This window comes from Cervus canadensis, chromosome 8 (assembly GCF_019320065.1).
Source record: "Cervus canadensis isolate Bull #8, Minnesota chromosome 8, ASM1932006v1, whole genome shotgun sequence".
In the NCBI taxonomy this organism is placed as follows: Eukaryota; Metazoa; Chordata; class Mammalia; order Artiodactyla; family Cervidae; genus Cervus; species Cervus canadensis.
Genome location: NC_057393.1, coordinates 11880141 through 11899056, shown reverse-complemented (window position 1 = coordinate 11899056; position 18916 = coordinate 11880141). Strand labels below are relative to the sequence as shown.

General features: G+C 39.3%; 2 protein-coding genes across 5 annotated transcripts in view; one reads left to right on the top strand and one right to left on the bottom strand.

Annotated features, from left to right (window-relative positions):
- INPP5F (inositol polyphosphate-5-phosphatase F) overlaps positions 1-9444 on the top strand; it is an 88419-nt gene extending 78975 nt beyond the window's left edge. For all 3 annotated transcript variants that reach the window (XM_043475290.1, XM_043475291.1, XM_043475292.1), the window contains 5 exons: positions 2985-3056; positions 4081-4154; positions 4631-4759; positions 5332-5419; positions 7181-9444. In XM_043475290.1, coding sequence (XP_043331225.1) covers positions 2985-3056; positions 4081-4154; positions 4631-4759; positions 5332-5419; positions 7181-8336 — 1519 coding nt within the window. In that variant the 3' untranslated portion in view covers positions 8337-9444. The remainder of the gene's footprint in view (positions 1-2984; positions 3057-4080; positions 4155-4630; positions 4760-5331; positions 5420-7180) is intronic.
- Positions 9445-10048: 604 nt separating this feature from the next.
- Positions 10049-18916, bottom strand: part of LOC122445867 (minichromosome maintenance complex binding protein) — a 33236-nt gene continuing 24368 nt past the window's right edge. For both annotated transcript variants that reach the window (XM_043475295.1, XM_043475294.1), the window contains exons 12-16: positions 17745-17910; positions 16699-16832; positions 15631-15795; positions 12582-12670; positions 10049-11934 (exon numbers count right to left, since the gene is read on the bottom strand). In XM_043475295.1, coding sequence (XP_043331230.1) covers positions 11808-11934; positions 12582-12670; positions 15631-15795; positions 16699-16832; positions 17745-17910 — 681 coding nt within the window. In that variant the 3' untranslated portion in view covers positions 10049-11807. The remainder of the gene's footprint in view (positions 11935-12581; positions 12671-15630; positions 15796-16698; positions 16833-17744; positions 17911-18916) is intronic.

Here is an 18916-nt window from a genome sequence, read left to right as displayed (position 1 = left end):
ATTTTGCGCCAGAAACCAGTGCCTCACTGACTTCGCTGCAGTTATGGTCCTGTTTAATTTTAAACATACGGCAGAAAAACAGTTACGGGGAGCTGTTTATAAATGCTCGGTCCTTCCCAGGCAGCAAGAATGGCTGCCCTTCCCTTTTCCTTGATCTCCCAGGGCTCCAGCTGGAACTGTCCAGCCACCTGGAGCCCACCCTCAGGCCTTTTTATGTTAACCCCCCGAGCACAGCTCAGTTAATTCCCCGCAGACAGCTGCTGGCGTACAACAGATTAGACCTCATGGGTCATCCCGCACCCTTTCCCGTCCACGCGGCCGCCGCTGCCGCGGGGAGAGCTGACTCGGGTGACAGCCCGTAAGCGCCGGGTGGTGCACTTGTGGCTGGAGGAGGAATCGTTAATGTGACAGGAAATTGGGGGACCGTCCAGGTGCCCTTCAGCATCTGCACAAAGCCCACTCTTTATTTTGTCCAACTCGGACTCGCTTTTTCTTACACTGAGAGCAGCTGACTACTGGTACCCGTGTTAGTGGACTCTCGAGGAGCGCGGCAACCTGCTCTCAGGCGCGCGGCAGTGCGGGGAGGCGCTTAGTCACGGTGTCGCAGACCCCCGCCGGTGGCCCTCCCTGGACCTGGACCCGGGCCGGGGCCAGAGCCCACCTCCGGTTCCCTCCCGGATGGCCCGCGCCGCGCCCTCCTCTGGACGTGGGCGGTGCTGGACGTGCTGCGCCTGCGCACTGGGCGCACACCGCGGCGAGCGTGGGCGGCGGAAGTGCACCGTGTTTGGGGGCGGGACTTGGCGCGGCCGCGCTGCAGTTGCCGCAGTGGCTGCAGGCGTGAGGTCTGGCGCAGGTTTCTCTGACTGAGCTTCGACTGCTTGACTGACGGACTGACTGACTGACCGACAGACCAGATGCCGCGCTCCCACCGGCCTCCAACCGCTCAGCGGCAGGCGAACGCCACAGGCAGTGCTGCCGGCAACGCTGCCGAGCCCAAGCCCGAAGGCGGCAGCCTGGCGACCACTTTCAAGATTTTTCTTCTATTTGCAGGACTGATGGTTAAAGTTCCTGTGGGGTTGTATTTTTCCTGCAAATTGCTGCTCTTCCAAAGCCTCCTGTTAATGTCCCCTGATGACAGTGGCTTTTACGCGACCATTGTCGCGGTGGTGGGGCTGCATGTGGTGCTGGCGGTGTTTGTGTTCATCGTGTGGAAGGAGGGCATGCCTGACTGGCGGGAAGAGAAAAACGAGTAGCGTGGCCCTCCGCTCCGAGCTGCGGGCGAGGCCGGGGAGCACCGAAGGGGGTTTCTTTTGTCTGTGTTTAAAAAAAAAAGTGGGGGTTAGGTTTTATTTCTGTTTAAGTGGGGCAGAGGGTGGTGGGGAGGGAAATTAAGTATTTACTGCAGCTTATACTTAAGTAAAAATGCGGGTGGGGGGAGGGCTGACTTCTTTCTCGATTGCCTGTGACGTGCCAAGTGCTTTTCTTTCAAGACGTAATGCTTTTGACTGAGATCATGTTTGACCAATGTAAATATTCGTGTCAAAACAGACGCTGTGATAAAGTAGCACTACTTAGTAGGTGTAGAAATTTTTTTTCATAGTAAACTATGTGTCGTGACGTAATTTTTATGGCTTGGCTCAAGCGACAGTTTTAAGAGTGCAGGTAAGCACCAGTGCGCAAAACTAAATTGTTCGTTTACGTTATTCTCGGTGAGGCTGCCAAGATCGTAGAATAGATGGTTTTCTCTTGCCGGTTGGTTGGTTGGTTAAGTTATTGCTCGTATTTTGGATCAATCTATGTATTAATCGGGTTCTGACTTATTCAATCTAATTAGTTGTATTTGGGGGGCTTATTTTTGGTGAAAATTGAGGTCAGTTATTTTAGATTAAGATTGTTACAGTTATGGTGCAACAAGATGCCCCTGATGTAAAATACTGCGATTTAAGGTCTTGGTAAAATTTTCTCTGCAGTACCTGTTAAACAATGACCTCATTCTTAGGCAGATTATGTACGTGACTTTAAATTCCATCTACTAGTCATTTTTCCCCCTATTGTTTTCCAGTAGCATTTGGTCAGTTTTTGCAAATAGCTATGGAATTCTAAGGTATTTCTTTTCTAAGATAGAAATATCTACTTCAGCAGTGGAATTTTGAGAACCAATATAAGTGTGCAGATTAATTTTCATCTTTTGATTGGAAAGCTGTTTTAATAGTAGATGAATATTTGATTAAAAGGTTGAGTTCAGATTCTGCCCATGTTACCTGTTGAGTATTTGTGGATTTCATATGTTGATCTTTTTTTAAAAAATTAGTATTTGGTCTAAGGGTTCATCAGTACTGTTTCTAACCCTTATTCTGATATTTGACTTTAGAGTGGAGATAAAATACAGCAAAGTGGACTTAGAATAAAGAAATGTTTACTCATTATCTAAAAGCTGTGTAAATTAATCTGTAGTTAAAAAAGCAAAATAGTTTGGGCTTGGTTCTATTTTAGCACATAAATGTTGTATTTACGTAAAAGTCTTTCAAAGGATACATTCTGCATGAGTGTAAACATAAGGTAAATGTGCAGTGTAACTTGAAGATTAGGTCATGTGAGATGATCTAGATAATTTCTCTTTTCTCAGCCTGATATTTTCCTTTCTTTACAATCCTTATCCCCTCCACCATCATGCAATTCCCCCTCCTCCCCACATACTATTATCCTGTTTTCCTGAACCCTCCCTTCTCCTTGACTACTCCTCAGCTCCAGTCCTTCCCTCCACCTACCCCACCTTCCTAAACTGCGTTCCTGGTTTGGTTTGGTTTTTTTAATTTCCAAGTGGATAGACCATGTACATTTAACTTCAGAAGCAGGACTCATTGATTACTTGATTTTTCCCCCCACCCTAGCCCCCACCAATCTTTTATCATAAGGGGATCTGCTATAGAAAAAAATGTAGATGAAAATGAAAATATTTAATTCCTTGTGTCATGTTTGTTTAGCCTCATTGATGCTACTCACAGAGATGTGGATGTGCTGTTACTGCTTTCTAACTCTGCGTACTACGTGGCCTAGTAAGTTGCTTATTGATTTAAAGCTTTTACTCTCTTTTAATGTGAGTAAATATCCTTTTTAGATTTTGTAACACAAAAAATTAAGAATCTAGTTTTGCTATGTATTTTAAGAAATTTCACTGAACCCCTTTATCTTACATAATTGTTACATCACTCTGACTTTTATCAATTTGAAAATGTGATTTTAGAGTTATTTATAGTCAGTGTATTTTTATAATAGTGTTGAGTATTTGATAGTATCTCCTACAGATCTCAAGTTCTGATGTATTTGACATATTTTTACTGTAATTGACCATATACCATGACTTTTTATTATGATACCATAGTTCAGTGTTTCCCCACTGTTAGGCATTAAAATACTTTTATATTTATTGCTATGATGAATGAGACAGCTGTGTGCAGGTAATTGTGTATGTGTACACATGCACTTCTCTGATTCTAAGGATATGATGAACTATGACTTTTTATGCCTTAGAAATGACACCCAGTTAACAATGCCACTAGCAGAAATACAAGTACTTCATCACAGCCTTAACCAGAATTATTTTTTTCAAATACACAGTCACTTTCTTTTTGGTCTGGTATGAACTGTCATTTTTCAGTCCTTGGCCCAGGTGCCTATTGGCATTGATCATTTTCTATTTGGGATATCAGATTTATCTGCCAAATCAGGAATATGTAGCTTCAGTATGTGTTTTGCTTTCCTTTTAGGTTAAGTTTTAGGCTTGTTGGTTTTAGTTTTTGTAAGAGCTTTTGTAAAACTGAATTTAATTTTGCTTTGTAATTGATTTCTTTTAGTGTAAGATCTATACACTGATTTTCATTTAGCTATTGAACTATATATATGTGTGTGCGTATATATAACACTTCATTTAGTTTTTAAAATATTTAACTCTTTACCCCAGAATGTATTGGGTTGTGGAAGACTTTACCTGCATAATGGTTGTTGCTATTATGCCTCAGCTGACCAGCCAAATGTGCTTTTGATTTTAATCCTCTTCTTATTCCCTTTCCCTTTGTCTAGTTATGATGATGAAGTTGACAAAGTAAACCAGTATCAACGGCTAAGTCTAGAAGACCTGGAAAAAATAGAAATAGGTAAATTTTTAAGATACTAACCAGGTCATAGAAAGCAAATACTGTTTCTTGCAAGAGTGGGTTGTTACTTAAGCAACTGGTATAACATCTTATTGGAATCAGAAAGGAGTGGTCTAAGAAGTCCATTTCTTAAGATTCCCTTCTATATTTTAGAGATGAGTGGTAGATATAGTCTAATAATAATTGTTTCTTTCATTACTTGTCCTGTGAAGATCAAGCCTGGGGTCTAGAAAGTTTTAAATACTTGAGACTGAAGAATTTTTATTTATAGTCTTATTAGACCAAGTCATCATGATAAGTGTGTGTGCTTATTCAGATGAATAAAAGTGCTAAATGATTGATGACTCAATCATCAATGTTTTAAAGATCAGTATTTTGAAGTATTTTGGATAATATCAAAAATATCAGTATTTTGAAGATACAGAAGAAAGTGAATGTTATGTGAAAGATTAACATATATTCATTTGGGTCTTTAGGTCCTGAACCCACTCTTTTTGGTAAGCCAAAGTTCTCCTGCATGCGATTGCACTACAGATATAAAGAAGCAAGTGGCTATTTCCACACACTGAGAGCTGTAATGCGCAACCCAGAAGAGGATGGAAAAGGTAATAGAGATGAAAGTATTCAGTTCTAACTTATCTGCTTTTATAAGCCCAAGTGGAACTGGGGACTGTACATACCATTATACAAGTGAGTGATCAGGAGAAATACCTTTGTGATTTGAGATCTTGAAGTAGCAGCTTTGTTCCCAGCAGAGCAGGGACACTGAATCGATGAGAGTCTGGGCAAGGACTCTTGTGGGAACTCTCAGTGTGTTTGGCCATCTGAGTGTGATGGCTTTCCCTGCCACATCCGCCTCCTGGATAATAGTCAGGGACAACGCCTGTCTTGTTCGCGCCCCTTGCCTCGGTGTCTGGCACAGTGTTTGGACAGATGAGAGTTCCAGAATAAACTTTTAATTCCAATTGATTTGGTTCCTTTGTTGTTCATTTAGTTTTCTGTTAACATTTTAGAACATTTTGAATTAGTGAGGGGAGTGAAGAACAAGTAGTATGTTTGTTTAAGTTATAACAAGCTATTATTAGAAGATTAAAAATTCCATTTAGAGTTCTGAGTTAGAACTGCTAGTTTTTAAATGTTTTTGATAAAGTGGCAAGCAATTACATTTGGGTTTCAGACACCCTTCAGTGCATTGCGGAGATGCTGCAGATCACCAAGCAAGCCATGGGATTAGATGTACCTATAATAGAGAAAAAGCTTGAGAGGTAAGTATACCACTTTGCACAGAAGTGTCTTTTATTCTCCAGAGAAAATTAAAGTTTTACTTCTTTTAAAGTGTCTGCAAAAAGGAGAGAAATCACATTATGATATTGTGTTGTTAGAGGGGGAAGGATCATATTTTTATGGATCAAAAAGTAATAATTTTGTTTAAATTATGGCCAAAAGTGATGTTTTAAAACTCCTGAGAGGGAGCATTCAAATTTAAATAACGTTTTAGAGAGAATAAACAGCCAGTATATTTTAAACACTAGGTTTTTTAATTTGGGGAAAGAAAGCGTATAAACAAATTATTTTACATTTTAAATTTGTGGGTTTTCCATCTAATGAGGTTTTAAGGTCCAAATTTCACTAGAAAGGAGAACAATCTGGTCATCTAGAGAAAAATTGTTGAGTCTTCTGTTAGAAATAATTATTTCAGTAGCTTTTTTATTTTATTTATTTATTTATTTCATTTATTTTTATTAGTTGGAGGCTAATTACTTTACAGTATTGAAGTGGGTTTTGTCATACATTGACATGAATCAGCCATGGAGTTACATGTATTCCCCATCCTGATCCCCCCTCCCTCTTCAGTAGCTTTTTTAAAAAGCAGTAGTGTATTCAATAACTCTTTAACATGATTTTTATGAAATATTCTCATGACCAGTGATCCTGTATGACCTGTGTATTGAGATGTGTGGTAAATAGGACTGCCTTTTTTTCTCATTTTTCGCAGCCAGGAGGGCTGGCTAAGGAGAAAACACTTAAGTTATTTATGTTAAATGTCCCAAGTCTTCTCAAATTCAGATAACCCATGGGAAACAAGGAAATGGAGCTCCTTCCCCTCCCTTCTCTGCCTGAATTCAAGCAAAGTGCAATGTGTGTAGAGCAGCTTTAGTTAAAATGCTGTAAATATCCATTTATAGTCAGTCCTTTGCTGGTGGTTTAGATCGTGGATGTGGTGGATCTATGCTCCCCCAAATTGTAGTGAGTCACCACATATGGCTGTTTTGAAATGTGATTAGTTCAAATTTTGGGTGTGAGGTTTTTTGGGAAACAAATTCTCAGAATAATGCAAAAACAAAGGTGGAGGCTACCGTTAGGCTTCCCTGCCTCCTCCCCTGCTTCCCCTCCTCTCTGAATGCCAGGGAGAACAGTTGAAGGAGGCATGCCATCACAAATGAGGGTCAGTTGTAGACAGAATGTCTGGTCCAAGAGAACTCAACAACTCATCCAGTTACTGTGAAGAGCTTCAGGAGGTGGGATGAAGATACTGCGGAGGTGGTGTTCCTCCAGGGTGGTTCTTCAGTACCCCACGTGGCCTGCTAAAAAAGAAGACAGCTCAAGCGGGAGATGTCAGTGGCCTGCTTGCTTGGACCTGGGGTTAAGGTCACACAGCATGTCACCTGTTCCCTCTCAGTGCCTGCGGATGGCTCATCAGTGTCACTTAACAAAGGCTTCTGCTGCCCTGTTATAAAATGCTCTTCATTGGCTGTTTCAGACTTCAGTTTGAGAATTAGTCATCTCTTAATACTAATTATGTGTTGAAATGACAAATAAAATTGTATATAAAATTGTATATAGCCCACGTTTGTATTGGACATTAATGCTCTAGCATCAAGTCCAAGGAGTTATCTAGATTTATCATTTAGCAGTATGCTACTTTTAAGGAATTGAGACCAACTTGAGTTTTCACTTACATTAATAATTGGAACTGCCATATTGGATTCCATGGGAAATTAACTTTTTTCTTTTCTAATCTGTAGGAAGAGCAGTAAACCTCATGAAGACATCATTGGCATCAGATCTCAAAACCAAGGCTCTTTGGCCCAGGGAAAAAAATTTTTAATGAGCAAATTTTCATCTCTAAATCAAAAAGTGAAACAGACCAAATCCAATGTAAACATTGGCAATCTACGAAAGCTAGGGAACTTCACAAAACCTGAAATGAAAGTTAACTTTCTAAAACCAAACTTAAAAGTAAATCTTTGGAAATCAGATAGTAGTCTTGAAACCATGGAAAACACAAGTGTGATGGATAATAAAGCCCAGGCAGAGTCAGAAGGGGAAATATCTTCAGATAATGACTCGTATCACTCTGATGAATTCCTTACAAATTCCAAGTCTGATGAAGACAGGCAGCTAACTAACTCTTTAGAGAATGTAGGGCCAATAGACTATGTTCTTCCTAGTTGTGGTATTATTGCTTCAGCACCTCGATTAGGCAGTCGATCCCAGTCTGTTAGCAGCACTGATATCAGTATTCATGTTCCTTCAGAGGTTACTATTGCTCATGACAATGGGCTTGGAAAAGGCCACGAGTCTTCTTTGAAGAAAAGTCCTTCTGCTGACAACATACACACATTGACTGGCTTTGCCAAGCCTGTGGATATTTACTGCCACAGATTCGTTCAAGATGCACAAAACAAAATGACCCAGCCATCTGAAACCAGCTCTGTTTCTCAGCAAGCTAGTGAGGAAGGAAATCAAATGACCAATCAAGTTTCTAGCGAAGAAACTCCGTTTGAATCGACGGAACAGCTACCTTCTCGACCTTCTCAATTAGACGTGTCTTTTTCTGCAACAGGCCCACAGTTTTTGTCAGTTGAAGCAGTGCATTCAGTTGTATCTCAAAAGACCCCCGGCTCTGAATCTGGCACGCTTGAACTTGAGAGAGGGCTTCATGTAACTCCTTCTCCTTCAGAGAGCTGTAGCAGCAGAGCAGTCTCTCCTTTTGCAAAGATTCGGAGTTCTATGGTCCAGGTTGCTAACATTACGCAGGCTGGGTTAACCCAGGGGATAAACTTCGCAGTGGCGAAGGTTCAGAAGAGCCCTGCAGATCCTGAAGTAGTTAATGAAGTCCAGCAAAATGAACTTAAAAATATGTTTACACAATGCCAGACACGAATAATTCAGATTTAGTTTTTAGTCACACAGAATCCTGTGGCTTTTATTTAACCCCCTCAAAAAAAGAGGTGTCACAGAGCGTGTACTATATGAATCTAGGGATCACAAATTCTGTTAGTTTGGAAAGGTTTTAAAAGACTGAACCTGAACAGATTTCCAAATTTGAGAGCTAGGACAGTGGAAGCGCATCATCCTAGAATAGGACCTAAGTAGATTATACACTACAGAGCAGTTTGTCTCTCCACAAGTAATTCAGGAATAGATGACTTTGGGACATAATAATATGAAACCTTTTGGAGTGGGGTGGGTGGGTAGAATGTATGAAGTAGACTCAAAGGGTGGACATGGATCCTTTTAGATGAGTAGCATTGTTCATAAGTGTTACTGTTCTGTCAGCTCATTTCTGCGTGTTAACCGCTACAAGGTGAATTCTTAGTTTAGTGACTCTTAAGTGTTACTAGTATGGAGAAGCATTTTAATGTAAAAACTATTGGTTTAATTTTTGATGACTTAACCATTGCCTATAGAGTTAGGGCTAATGGCATTGGAGTCAAGGAATGTATGCCCGTTTGATCCTAATTTCCCCCACATTCTACACATTCTACTTAAGTAAATTTAAAATATTCCTACCTTGTACACCCCAAAGTCTAAGAGCATTTAAGATCTGTCTGCCATGAAACCTGAGATATCAGATGTGAATACCAGCACCTATTAATTTTGTTCTCTCTTCAGAAATGCTAAAAATATACACATTGGATACTAGTAAAGCTTGAAAGAAGTTTTCAAGTTGTAACTTTTTGCAAGGTGCAGTCTGTAACATCTTGTATAGGCTCTCAAAACTACTGGAAATTTTAGCCTGAAGCATGACTGTAACATTGACCATGTGGAACCAGGGCCTTGTCTGTAAGCCCATACAGTAAGAAAGTTGCACATCTTATTCCAAACAAGTATTGGTTTGTCTGGTATCTTTACAGCCTTACTCTGTTGAAGTGATTGACTCTCAGCTAAACATTATGTCTGTTTTAACTTTGATAAGTATTTCCACTTTTGTTATTTATTAGTGGTATCTTTTTTTGAAGTGTCAGATGTTGTGACTATTTAAAATAAAATATCATTAAGACAATGTGTATGAGAATTCCTTGAATAACATTTTGAAGATAAGGGTTTGATATAAGTCAGACTGAAGAATTCAAAAGCAAAGGTTACTAAGTTAGCTATAACAAACTCTTTGTCCCAGCCTTTCCAAATACTTCATTCTTAAAGTGTTATGATTTTAAAAGCTAAACATCAAAACTGAACATGAACTCTCTTACCGTCTTGTCTTAAAACTATTAAGGTGTCTTACAACATGAGAGAAAATAAAATCAAAGTCAGGTGATAAAAATGTATTTTAAGCTCCAAGGAAATTAATTCCACAGAGATTTTTGAAAACTAAAATTAAGGAGGTGATGTTTAAATCCATCAGGGTAATATAGATGCCTAGTCAGTTTCCATGTGTTTCAAATCAGGTTAATACTTCATTAGATCAACAAATTGTCCCCATGGAGAAAAGGACTTCTGAAGCCCAGAGTATCAATCTCTTACCTGAGTGGGCCCTCGGCAGGGGGTGGGGGGGGGGTGGAACACCATGCTGTATCATCTCATACTGAAGTTTATCTCTGGTAATGATTTTCCACACATTAGATCACATGGGGTGAGTCTCATAATTCATGAAAAACAGCCCAAAGTACTAGTAATTTGGTAATTTTATTTATTTGAAAGAGGGTTTTCCTCTCAGGGGAACTTTTCTGTAAGACCAGGCAAATGATGCACTTCTCTTTGGTAAATTACAGTCCACATTGGCGCAGTAAACACAAGGTGACTAATCTACTCTGTTGAAGTTTATTCTCACAAGTCCAGCTGAGCCTTTATTCCTAAAAGTTTAAGGAAAGTCTAGTCTACCAGTTATAAAAATGAAAACCAATTAGAATTCTAAGTATAAACAGATTATTTACATTAGTTTATAAAAATAGATTTTGAGTTTAGGAAAAGTTAAAGAACTAATAATTTCCACTTCAGTTCATGAGGCATAGTAGATTGCTCCATTTTCAAGGCTGACCCTGTTTTCTTAGTTTAGGCCTCGGACCAGGGGGATGCCAAATTTAAGTAATCATTTAACTGATCTCTAATGTTTCTATGTTACTGACTAAAGAAACTAATTTTTATATGTAACCAGTGGTAGCTTAAAAAAGTAATGTTCTAACCTTTCCAAAGATTCTGGATGCCACAATTACACTACTGTGCTGTATCAATTTGCTTTAGCTATGGATAATATTTTTGTTCCTTTAAAAATTTGTTAAAACTGCAATTTGGTGATAACCTACCTACATACAATTTTATCAGGGCATTCTTGGACTAGCAGATAATGTTAGTTGATCTAATACATCTGGAACTAATGGATAAACATGTAAGAAGTTCAAAATGCAAGGTAATCATCAAAGCAACTAAATGACATTTATTAGGAAAAGAATAAAAACCCATTTTTTTTCTGAAGAAGGCATTTTTTAAAAAGTTAAATTATTTTGTTCTCTTCCTCTTTGGGCAAAACAACTTCACAGGGCAGGCAGCATTCCCTTTAAGTGAGTGCCATAAACAGTGGTTCCCAAATGCACTGGAGTGAAATGAGAAAAATAAGGACAATTATAGGGTTTTTTTTCCTTCCAAAAAAGCTACATTTATTCCATTTAAAGGACTCTCTCTTGTTCTGAGACTGCTCTTTTATAGGGAAAAAAAGGTGATAATACAGTGACTTCTTTCAGATTACTTGGCAAAATAAATTGGCAACTCTCAATCCCCCACAATTTTTGGAAATGTTACTAGTCCATGAAACCCAAAAGTCCGGGAACCACTGCCATTTAAAGACTTGCTTTGCATGTTGTTAACAACTATTAAATAAATGGAAAAAAGGTGTGGTCAAATGTCTGGGAAATGATACTACATATGTGAATTAATGGCAAGTATGCTCCATTCCCCAAACTTGGACCACTATACATATTCAGACCCACTGTTCATTGGAGAGACAAAAATCTGAAGTGAACAATTCCTTTGACTTTGGAATTCCAACAGTTTTCTTCAAATGATGTTCACATTTCTTATTTCAACATTTCAACAGAGTCTGGCCTATGACTTAGCTGAAGCCAAGGAAACTAAGGAAATGTATATCAGCAACATCATCAATATTAAACTTTTAATATCAAATACATTTTTATACATTGTTACTAATTTATATAATTATAAAACAAAATTCAAAAGCTCCATAAAATCAGTAAGGTAAAAGCCCTTACTGAATATTATATAAACTTTAGATGTTACCAGGCGTGATTTCAGGAAAAGTCATCGGTTTCTTTGATACAAATTATCTACAAAACAATGTGATATAAATGGTATTTGAATTTTACAATAATGTGGCTACAATTTGCCCATTACTCTTTAATAGGTGTCAGACCTTTAAAGTTCATTTCCGTTGACACATTTCTGCTGTTGAAGCCTGGCTCTTCTTAAAGACTCCAGCTGCTTGGCTCTTAGCCATCGTTCTCTTGACAGCGTAGTCTGACCAGCACTGAGAGACAGAAACCTGGTTTGAAATACGGAAACAAATTAGACTCTAGACCTAGAATAAGGCCTTTAAAAATGTGGGAGACAAGACCATCTGTTAGCTATCCAACTCAACAGCCAAGTTAAGACTTCTGCAGAGGAATCCTTTCAGAGTCAGATTGGGAGGGTGAGCCCCTCTTTGAGTGGGGCTTCCCTGGTGGCTCAGATGGTAAAGAATCTGCCCACAATGCAGGAGACTAGGGTTCGATCCCTGGGTCAGGAAGATCCTCTGGAGAAGAGAATGGCTACCCACTCCGGTATTCTTGACTGGAGAATTCCATGGATAGAGCAGCCTGGCAGGCTACAGTCCACGGGGTTGCAAAGAGTCAGACACAACTGCCTGGCTAATACTTTGACTTTTCTTCCACGGGGTTGCAAAGAGTCAGACACAACTGCCTGGCTAATACTTTGACTTTCTTCCCTTTGAGTGGAGAACAAGGAGCATGCCTTGTCCACTGAAGTGATCCCTGGCCAAATGTAATTCCCCCTCCGTGAGCCATTTCACAAGGGGGTTTTTAGAAGGGAACAGTTCATTTCCATTTTTGTAAGTCTGCCTCAGTTTATCCTAAATAAGGAGAATTAGCCACAAGTCGCTGAAAAGGCAACGGTGGATAGGGGCTGACTCACCGAGCTACGATGAGTAACTGGTGGAGATCATCAGCAGTGATGCTCTGAGGATCGTTCTTGCGCATCTCCACAAAGTCATCTTCAACTGCCTTTATCAAAACAGTAAATGAACTTTGAAGTTATTCCTTATGAGGAAATGATATTTGCATTTTGTAGGGAAAAGGATTCTTTTTTTTCTTTGGGAAAAAGATTCTTTACCAAGCTGAAGTAAGATGGTCCTTGCCCGATGTGAAAATAAGGTCAGCCCTGCACCTTGGACAAATGAGACAGTATGGGTAAAAGGACCAAAAACCAACTTTACACCTAAATTATACCACTAAGGAGAGTACTGGAAACAAAATAACAAAACTCAAGACTCATTTGAGAAGGTCAGACAGACAGATACAAGCCAGCAATTTGCATAGCAAAACATGATGCCTTTAAATACAGGGAAGAGAGATGTCAGCAAAACTGGCCAAGTCAGAACCTCTGAAAACTCCCCCACCATTAAAAAGAACAAGAACGCCGGCAAAAATGATGACAACCAGCTCCATCAATACTAGAAATTAACCAGATCCCTGAAACAAACTGGGGAGCATTTTCTCGGAGAAAGACCAAAGAACATTGTGCTTTGAGGCATTTAAATTTGCCCTATTCCCTTCCCCATCTCCAAGCAGCCGTGAAAAGTCTGGCAACCACTGGAGAGGCTGGTGTGGCTGGAGCTCTGTCAAAGCACCATTCCCAGAGAACTCATTACCTGACTGCCTGGTGGTTCCTAGGAAGAACACATTCGCAAGGCTGTCTTTTTTTTTTTTAATTGAAGAATGATTGCCTTACTGTCTTGCTGTCTTTACTTGACTGTCTTGACTGGTGGTTCCTAGGAAGAACACATTCGCAAGGCTGTCTTTTTTTTTTTAATTGAAGAATGATTGCCTTACTGTCTTGCTGTCTTTACTTGACTGTCTTGACTGGTGGTTCCTAGGAAGAACACATTCGCAAGGCTGTCTTTTTTTTTTTTAATTGAAGAATGATTGCCTTACTGTCTTGCTGTCTTTACTTCACCTGACTGGGAGCTTGTTCAGTGTGAACAGCTTGTCTCCCTGCACCCCACCCCACCCCCCACCCCACTGAGTGTTTAGCAGAAACAATCAGAAGCAGTTATCAACCACCTCAGCTGCCCCAGACACTGGATAGTAGATGGGGCAAACAGCAGGCTAACCAAAACCATCAAAAAGAAAATTGAGGCATGAAATGTCCGTATATCCCCTGACCTCCAGGGATTTACAAGGCCATACACGTGACAGGGCTGTGCATGTGCTCAGGAGATGAGCCCGAGCAGGCAGGCCATAAGCTCTTTCCTCAGCAGCCTTGAGGTTCTGTGCGAGCAGAAAGCAAGGCCAGGGCAGAGCTGTAAACTGCATGGCTGAGTGCTGAAGATTCGCCCCACCATGGACACAGAGGCCTTTGGCTTATACTGGGAGACTGCTTGCAGGCATCTAAGGAAATTAAATTTCTCTCCAATCACTGACCACTGAACTAACCGAGGGAGACTTCTGTGCCCACATACAACTAAGAATACAGACTTTTAGAAATCAATTCAGAAAAGTCACTAAACAACAAACAGCAATGACAAACCCTAAGGCAGGGGAGAATCTGCCAGAGCAGAAGGTGCCAGATTATATTATTGAAAAGCACCAGGCTTTCAACACAAAAACTGGAAGACATACAAAGAAACAAGAATGCCTGGCCCGCTTCGTGGGAAAGTCTTGAGGAAACCGAAACATTGGAGTTACTACACGAAGACCTTAAATCAGCTATTTTAAATATATTCAAAGAACTAAAGGGAGCCAGGAATAAAGAACTGAAGGCATGAGAATATCAAATAGAAAATATCAATAAAGAGAAATTATTTAAAAAGCAAACAGATTCTGAAGTTGAAAAATACACCTTAAATTAAAAATTCACTTGAAAGGCTCAACAGCAGAATTTAACTGGCAGAAGATTCAGAGTATCTGTAGACAGGATGACCAAGATTATCTGAACAGAGTCTCAAAGACCTGTGGGACGCATCGGGTGTACCACATACATACCTGGAAATGCCAGGGAGGAGGGAGAAAGGGGAAGGAAGAAACTTAAATAATGGTCAAATTTTTACCAAATGTCTTGAAAACTTCCTCAAAATGTGCATTAATCTGCATATCCAAAAAACTCAATAAACTGCAAGTAAGATAAACTCAGAGATCCACATCTAGACACATCACAGCTCAACGGTCAAAAGCCAGAGAGAATCTTCAAACGACAAGAGAAAAATGACTCAGTAATGTACAAAGAATCCTCTCACTGGAAACTGACTTCTTATCACAAAGTCCAAAAGGCAGCTGGAGGAATTACTCAAAGTGCTGAAAGAACAAGCCTATGAACTAAGAATTCCACACCCAGCATATTTAAGTTGACTTTCAAAAATTAAGGAGAAATTAAAACATTCCCAGATAAGCGAAAACTCAGAATTTGTCACAAGCATATCTCCCTTACAGAAAAACCCTGAGAAATATCCAAATTCTCCAGGCTGAAGTGAAAGTAACTTGAATCCATGTGAAGATCACTGGTAAGGGTATCCACACAAGTAAATACAAAAGGTAGTATAAATGTCTTTAAAGACAACTGCAACCCATAAAGCAATAATTATAAATGTGTTGACAGACATACAATATAAAGAGGTAATCTGAATGATAATAAAGCACAAAGGAAGGAATGGAATTATGAAGGATTAAAGCTTTTGCATACTATTATAAGTAAACTGGCATTAATCCTAAATTAATTCCAGATTATCATAATTAAGATGTTAATAGCTCCCAAGGCAACTACTAACGAAAAAAAATTTGTATCACAGAAGACAAAATTAAAGTTGTACACTAGTAATATCTATTTCAAACAAAAGACAGTACAGAGGAACAAAAGACATTATGACACAGAAAACAAATAGCAAAATTACCTTATCAGTAATTACAGTAAATGTAAATTGATTATTCCAATTAAGACAGAGAAATCCTTTGTTTTAACCCAAACACACCTTGGTTATTTCATCAGAGATGCTATAATCCAGGAACCTCAGAAGGGTCAGGTAGATGCGGAATTTATTCAGGACAGAGGGCAGCACCGCTGAGAGAAGGCTGTTCATGTACTCTTCCATGTTTGGTGGCATTAGCTGTGGCTGTAAGTGGATCTGGCAGTCTGCCTAAAAAGAGAAACAGCACACAGTATTTTCCAAGTTCCTAAATTAATCTAAATTTTCAGGGGATGCTTCAGCTCTATCAGATCCCTGAGGGAAATAGGAAATATGATTTATTATTAGGGGGATGTCACTTTTTAATATTAATTTATGTGCACTGTAACTACCCAGCAATAATTACCAAAGCTAGCCTTTTCTTGGTTACTTTTGTTTCCTCAGTGGTATCAGTAAGCATATAGAGAGTGCATCTGTACAAAGTGGCTAATTAAAATGTTTTAGATGTTTCCTTCGTCATGGACTATGTTCTCTGTATCTTACTGAACTGTATTTCTAGACACCACATAAAGCAAATCACACTTTCACCACAGAAACTCACCACTGGGCCACCTTGTTCTCATTCACAGGCAGTTCCTCATACATCATGGGTGAGCACATTACATAGAGCTGCTAGATGTCTTTCAAGCAACTGGGCATAATTTCTCATCATAAAAAGACTCAAAAGTAAAAGTGCTCTTCCATGAAGCGCTGAACTAACTACCAGGCTGATTAGCAACATTCTAAATGGAACTCTCAAATATTTCTCACGAAAGATTGGCAGAAAACAGTGGAACAGAGGCAACAAACACCAAGGTCTGGATGTTAATCAGGCAATTTACAGACAGCGTCTGCTTTCTCTCCCCACATGTGGGGGTTTCTGCTGCCAACAGCTTTCTCTCCTTGCCTTGTGATTTTCTTTCTAGATATGAGGGGTTCATCCCAGAGAACCAAAATATTCAATTTCCTCATTAATAATCAGCCACAATTTTGAAACAAGTTTAGCTTATTAATAATAAGCAGTGCCAAGAAACAAAGCAAAAGTCCAGATCTCTTTGCAGTAACTGCCCTCCATTTCAAAGTGACCCTTCGTACCGGCAGGAGCGATCTCCCCTCTGAAGTAATAAAAACATTAATGTTGCAGGGAAATTCCATCTGGTGGTAGCTGAAGTCATAATCCACCTTCTGCCAAGTTATTAGGTTGCTCAGGGCAGTCACATTATGAACACCTACAAAAGCAAGAAAATAATTTTTCAGTCGCTTGATTTTAATTACTTAAATTAGTTTTGCTGACATTGATAATAAGACAGGAGATTCCTACTGCTTTAAAAAAGTATGAGAGGCACTGTCCAATTTTCTAAATGACCATTAACTAAGAGGGTTCACAGACATTTGTCAAGACAGATAAAACATATTTTTGGAGCCAAGATTCCCCACCCACCCACCCAAATTTATCATTAAGCATCTGGTGTGCATTTAGACATAAAATAATTCCCAGTAAGATTACTTTATATGTGATGTGTTCACAGGGCTAAAATAATCTGGCAGGACCAAAATGATTTTTATACAGAGATGAGGTTATTGATTTTAATGAATTTATACTCATTTTTGCCTTAATTCTACCCAGTCTAACACTGCTTTTTCTACGTCTACCTCTTGAACTGATGACTAGCAAAGTGTCTTCTGCATTCTCATTTGAGCACAGGTAAAGCAATCTGCTTTCTTATAATTTCATAACATGTTCCATAACATTTAGTTCAAGCCATTTGATCTACTAAATATTTTGACTATTTGGAAAAAAAGTTTAATCACATTGGTTGGTGGAAAAATGTTTTATTAGGTCTGTTCTACAACTTTTCTTTTGAGATAATATAGGACTAAAGGCACCCTTGCAGCCTTTAAAAAGCTATGTTACTTCCTTGTATCATGGTACAATGTTCATGCCATCATAAAACATAGCTGATGTACACAACTTTTTTGTTTACCATATAAGCTTTAACTAAATTCACAGAGCAAGCCTTTATCTTAAGTATCTGTGAAGTGTGAATCTGCCCTTGTTCACAGTTATATTTTTAGAAAACCATTACCCAGCCTGGCCTTGCTGGGACCTAGACACGGTGTGGAAGCGCCCATGCACACACCTGGTGTGTCCAGCTGCCCCTGCTCCAGGAGAGTCTCGTCAATTACAAGCGAAGTGTTGCTGGGCAGCTGCAGGAGCCCGCTGACCAGGCGATTGGCTGCGTAGTCTTTGTGGGGAATGAACTTCAGGTGGTTCATGTTCTCGATGGTCATCTGCAGACGGAAAGACTGCAAAGAGACGTTTTCTAATCAGCGAGTTTCCCTCTTTTAAGAAAATATGTATTTGGAGTTAAACACTACCTTTTATATGGAAAGAAAGATCTTATGCAGTTTCTAAGGGAGTAGGCTCATGGTTTCTGGAGCTCTCAGAAACAAAAATTTCTACATCCTAAGGAAGAATTTCTCTGATTCTATGAGCTGCTTTATTCTCAAATGTCCTGTTCAGTATTCCTGGAGAATAATTTTTATTTTACTAGTGAACCAGAAACAAATCATAGACAACTGAGATATATATATTGGTATATGTATCTCAAATACCTAGAGGTTTAAAAAAAAAAGATATCGCCAGAAGCTTGCTAAGACCCGTTTATGGGGTCCCATGAAGTAAAAATCCCGGATAAAAGATCCATTCAGTGTGCAAGAGAGACCAACGAATTTACGACAGCAGGGCATAAAAAGCTCACTGATCAGATCTCAGATTTCACACTTCCAACTCTTTTTGAAGAAAATACCACATGGACAGTTTTCATTCAGTATCAGAATATCCAAAAAGAACATCTACAGTTATCTGAAAAGGCTGTTAAAACAGTCCTTCCTTCGCCAACTACTTTTTCATCTGTGTGAGGCCAGCTTTCCTTCCTATACTTCAGTCAAAACATCATGTTACAATAGACTGAATGCAGAAACAGATACACCAACGCAGCTGTCCATTAACCCAGACACTACAGAGACTGGCAGAAATTTAAAACAATGTCACTTTTATCACTGATACTTTTTTTTGTTTGGGAAAAACAGCTATTTTCACAAAAACATTTTACTTATGTTCATATATAATTGATTTGTTTTCAATGACTATCTTAGTATGTTTTTAATTTCTAACATGGTAAACTGAGGATACAAACAATCCACACAAACAACATCTTTTTGAGTCCTCAATGATTTTTTAAGTGTAAAGTCAGTCAAGGAGAGTGAGGAATGCTGGTCTATTTGGTCTATTGCTGTGTTTCTTAAGGGC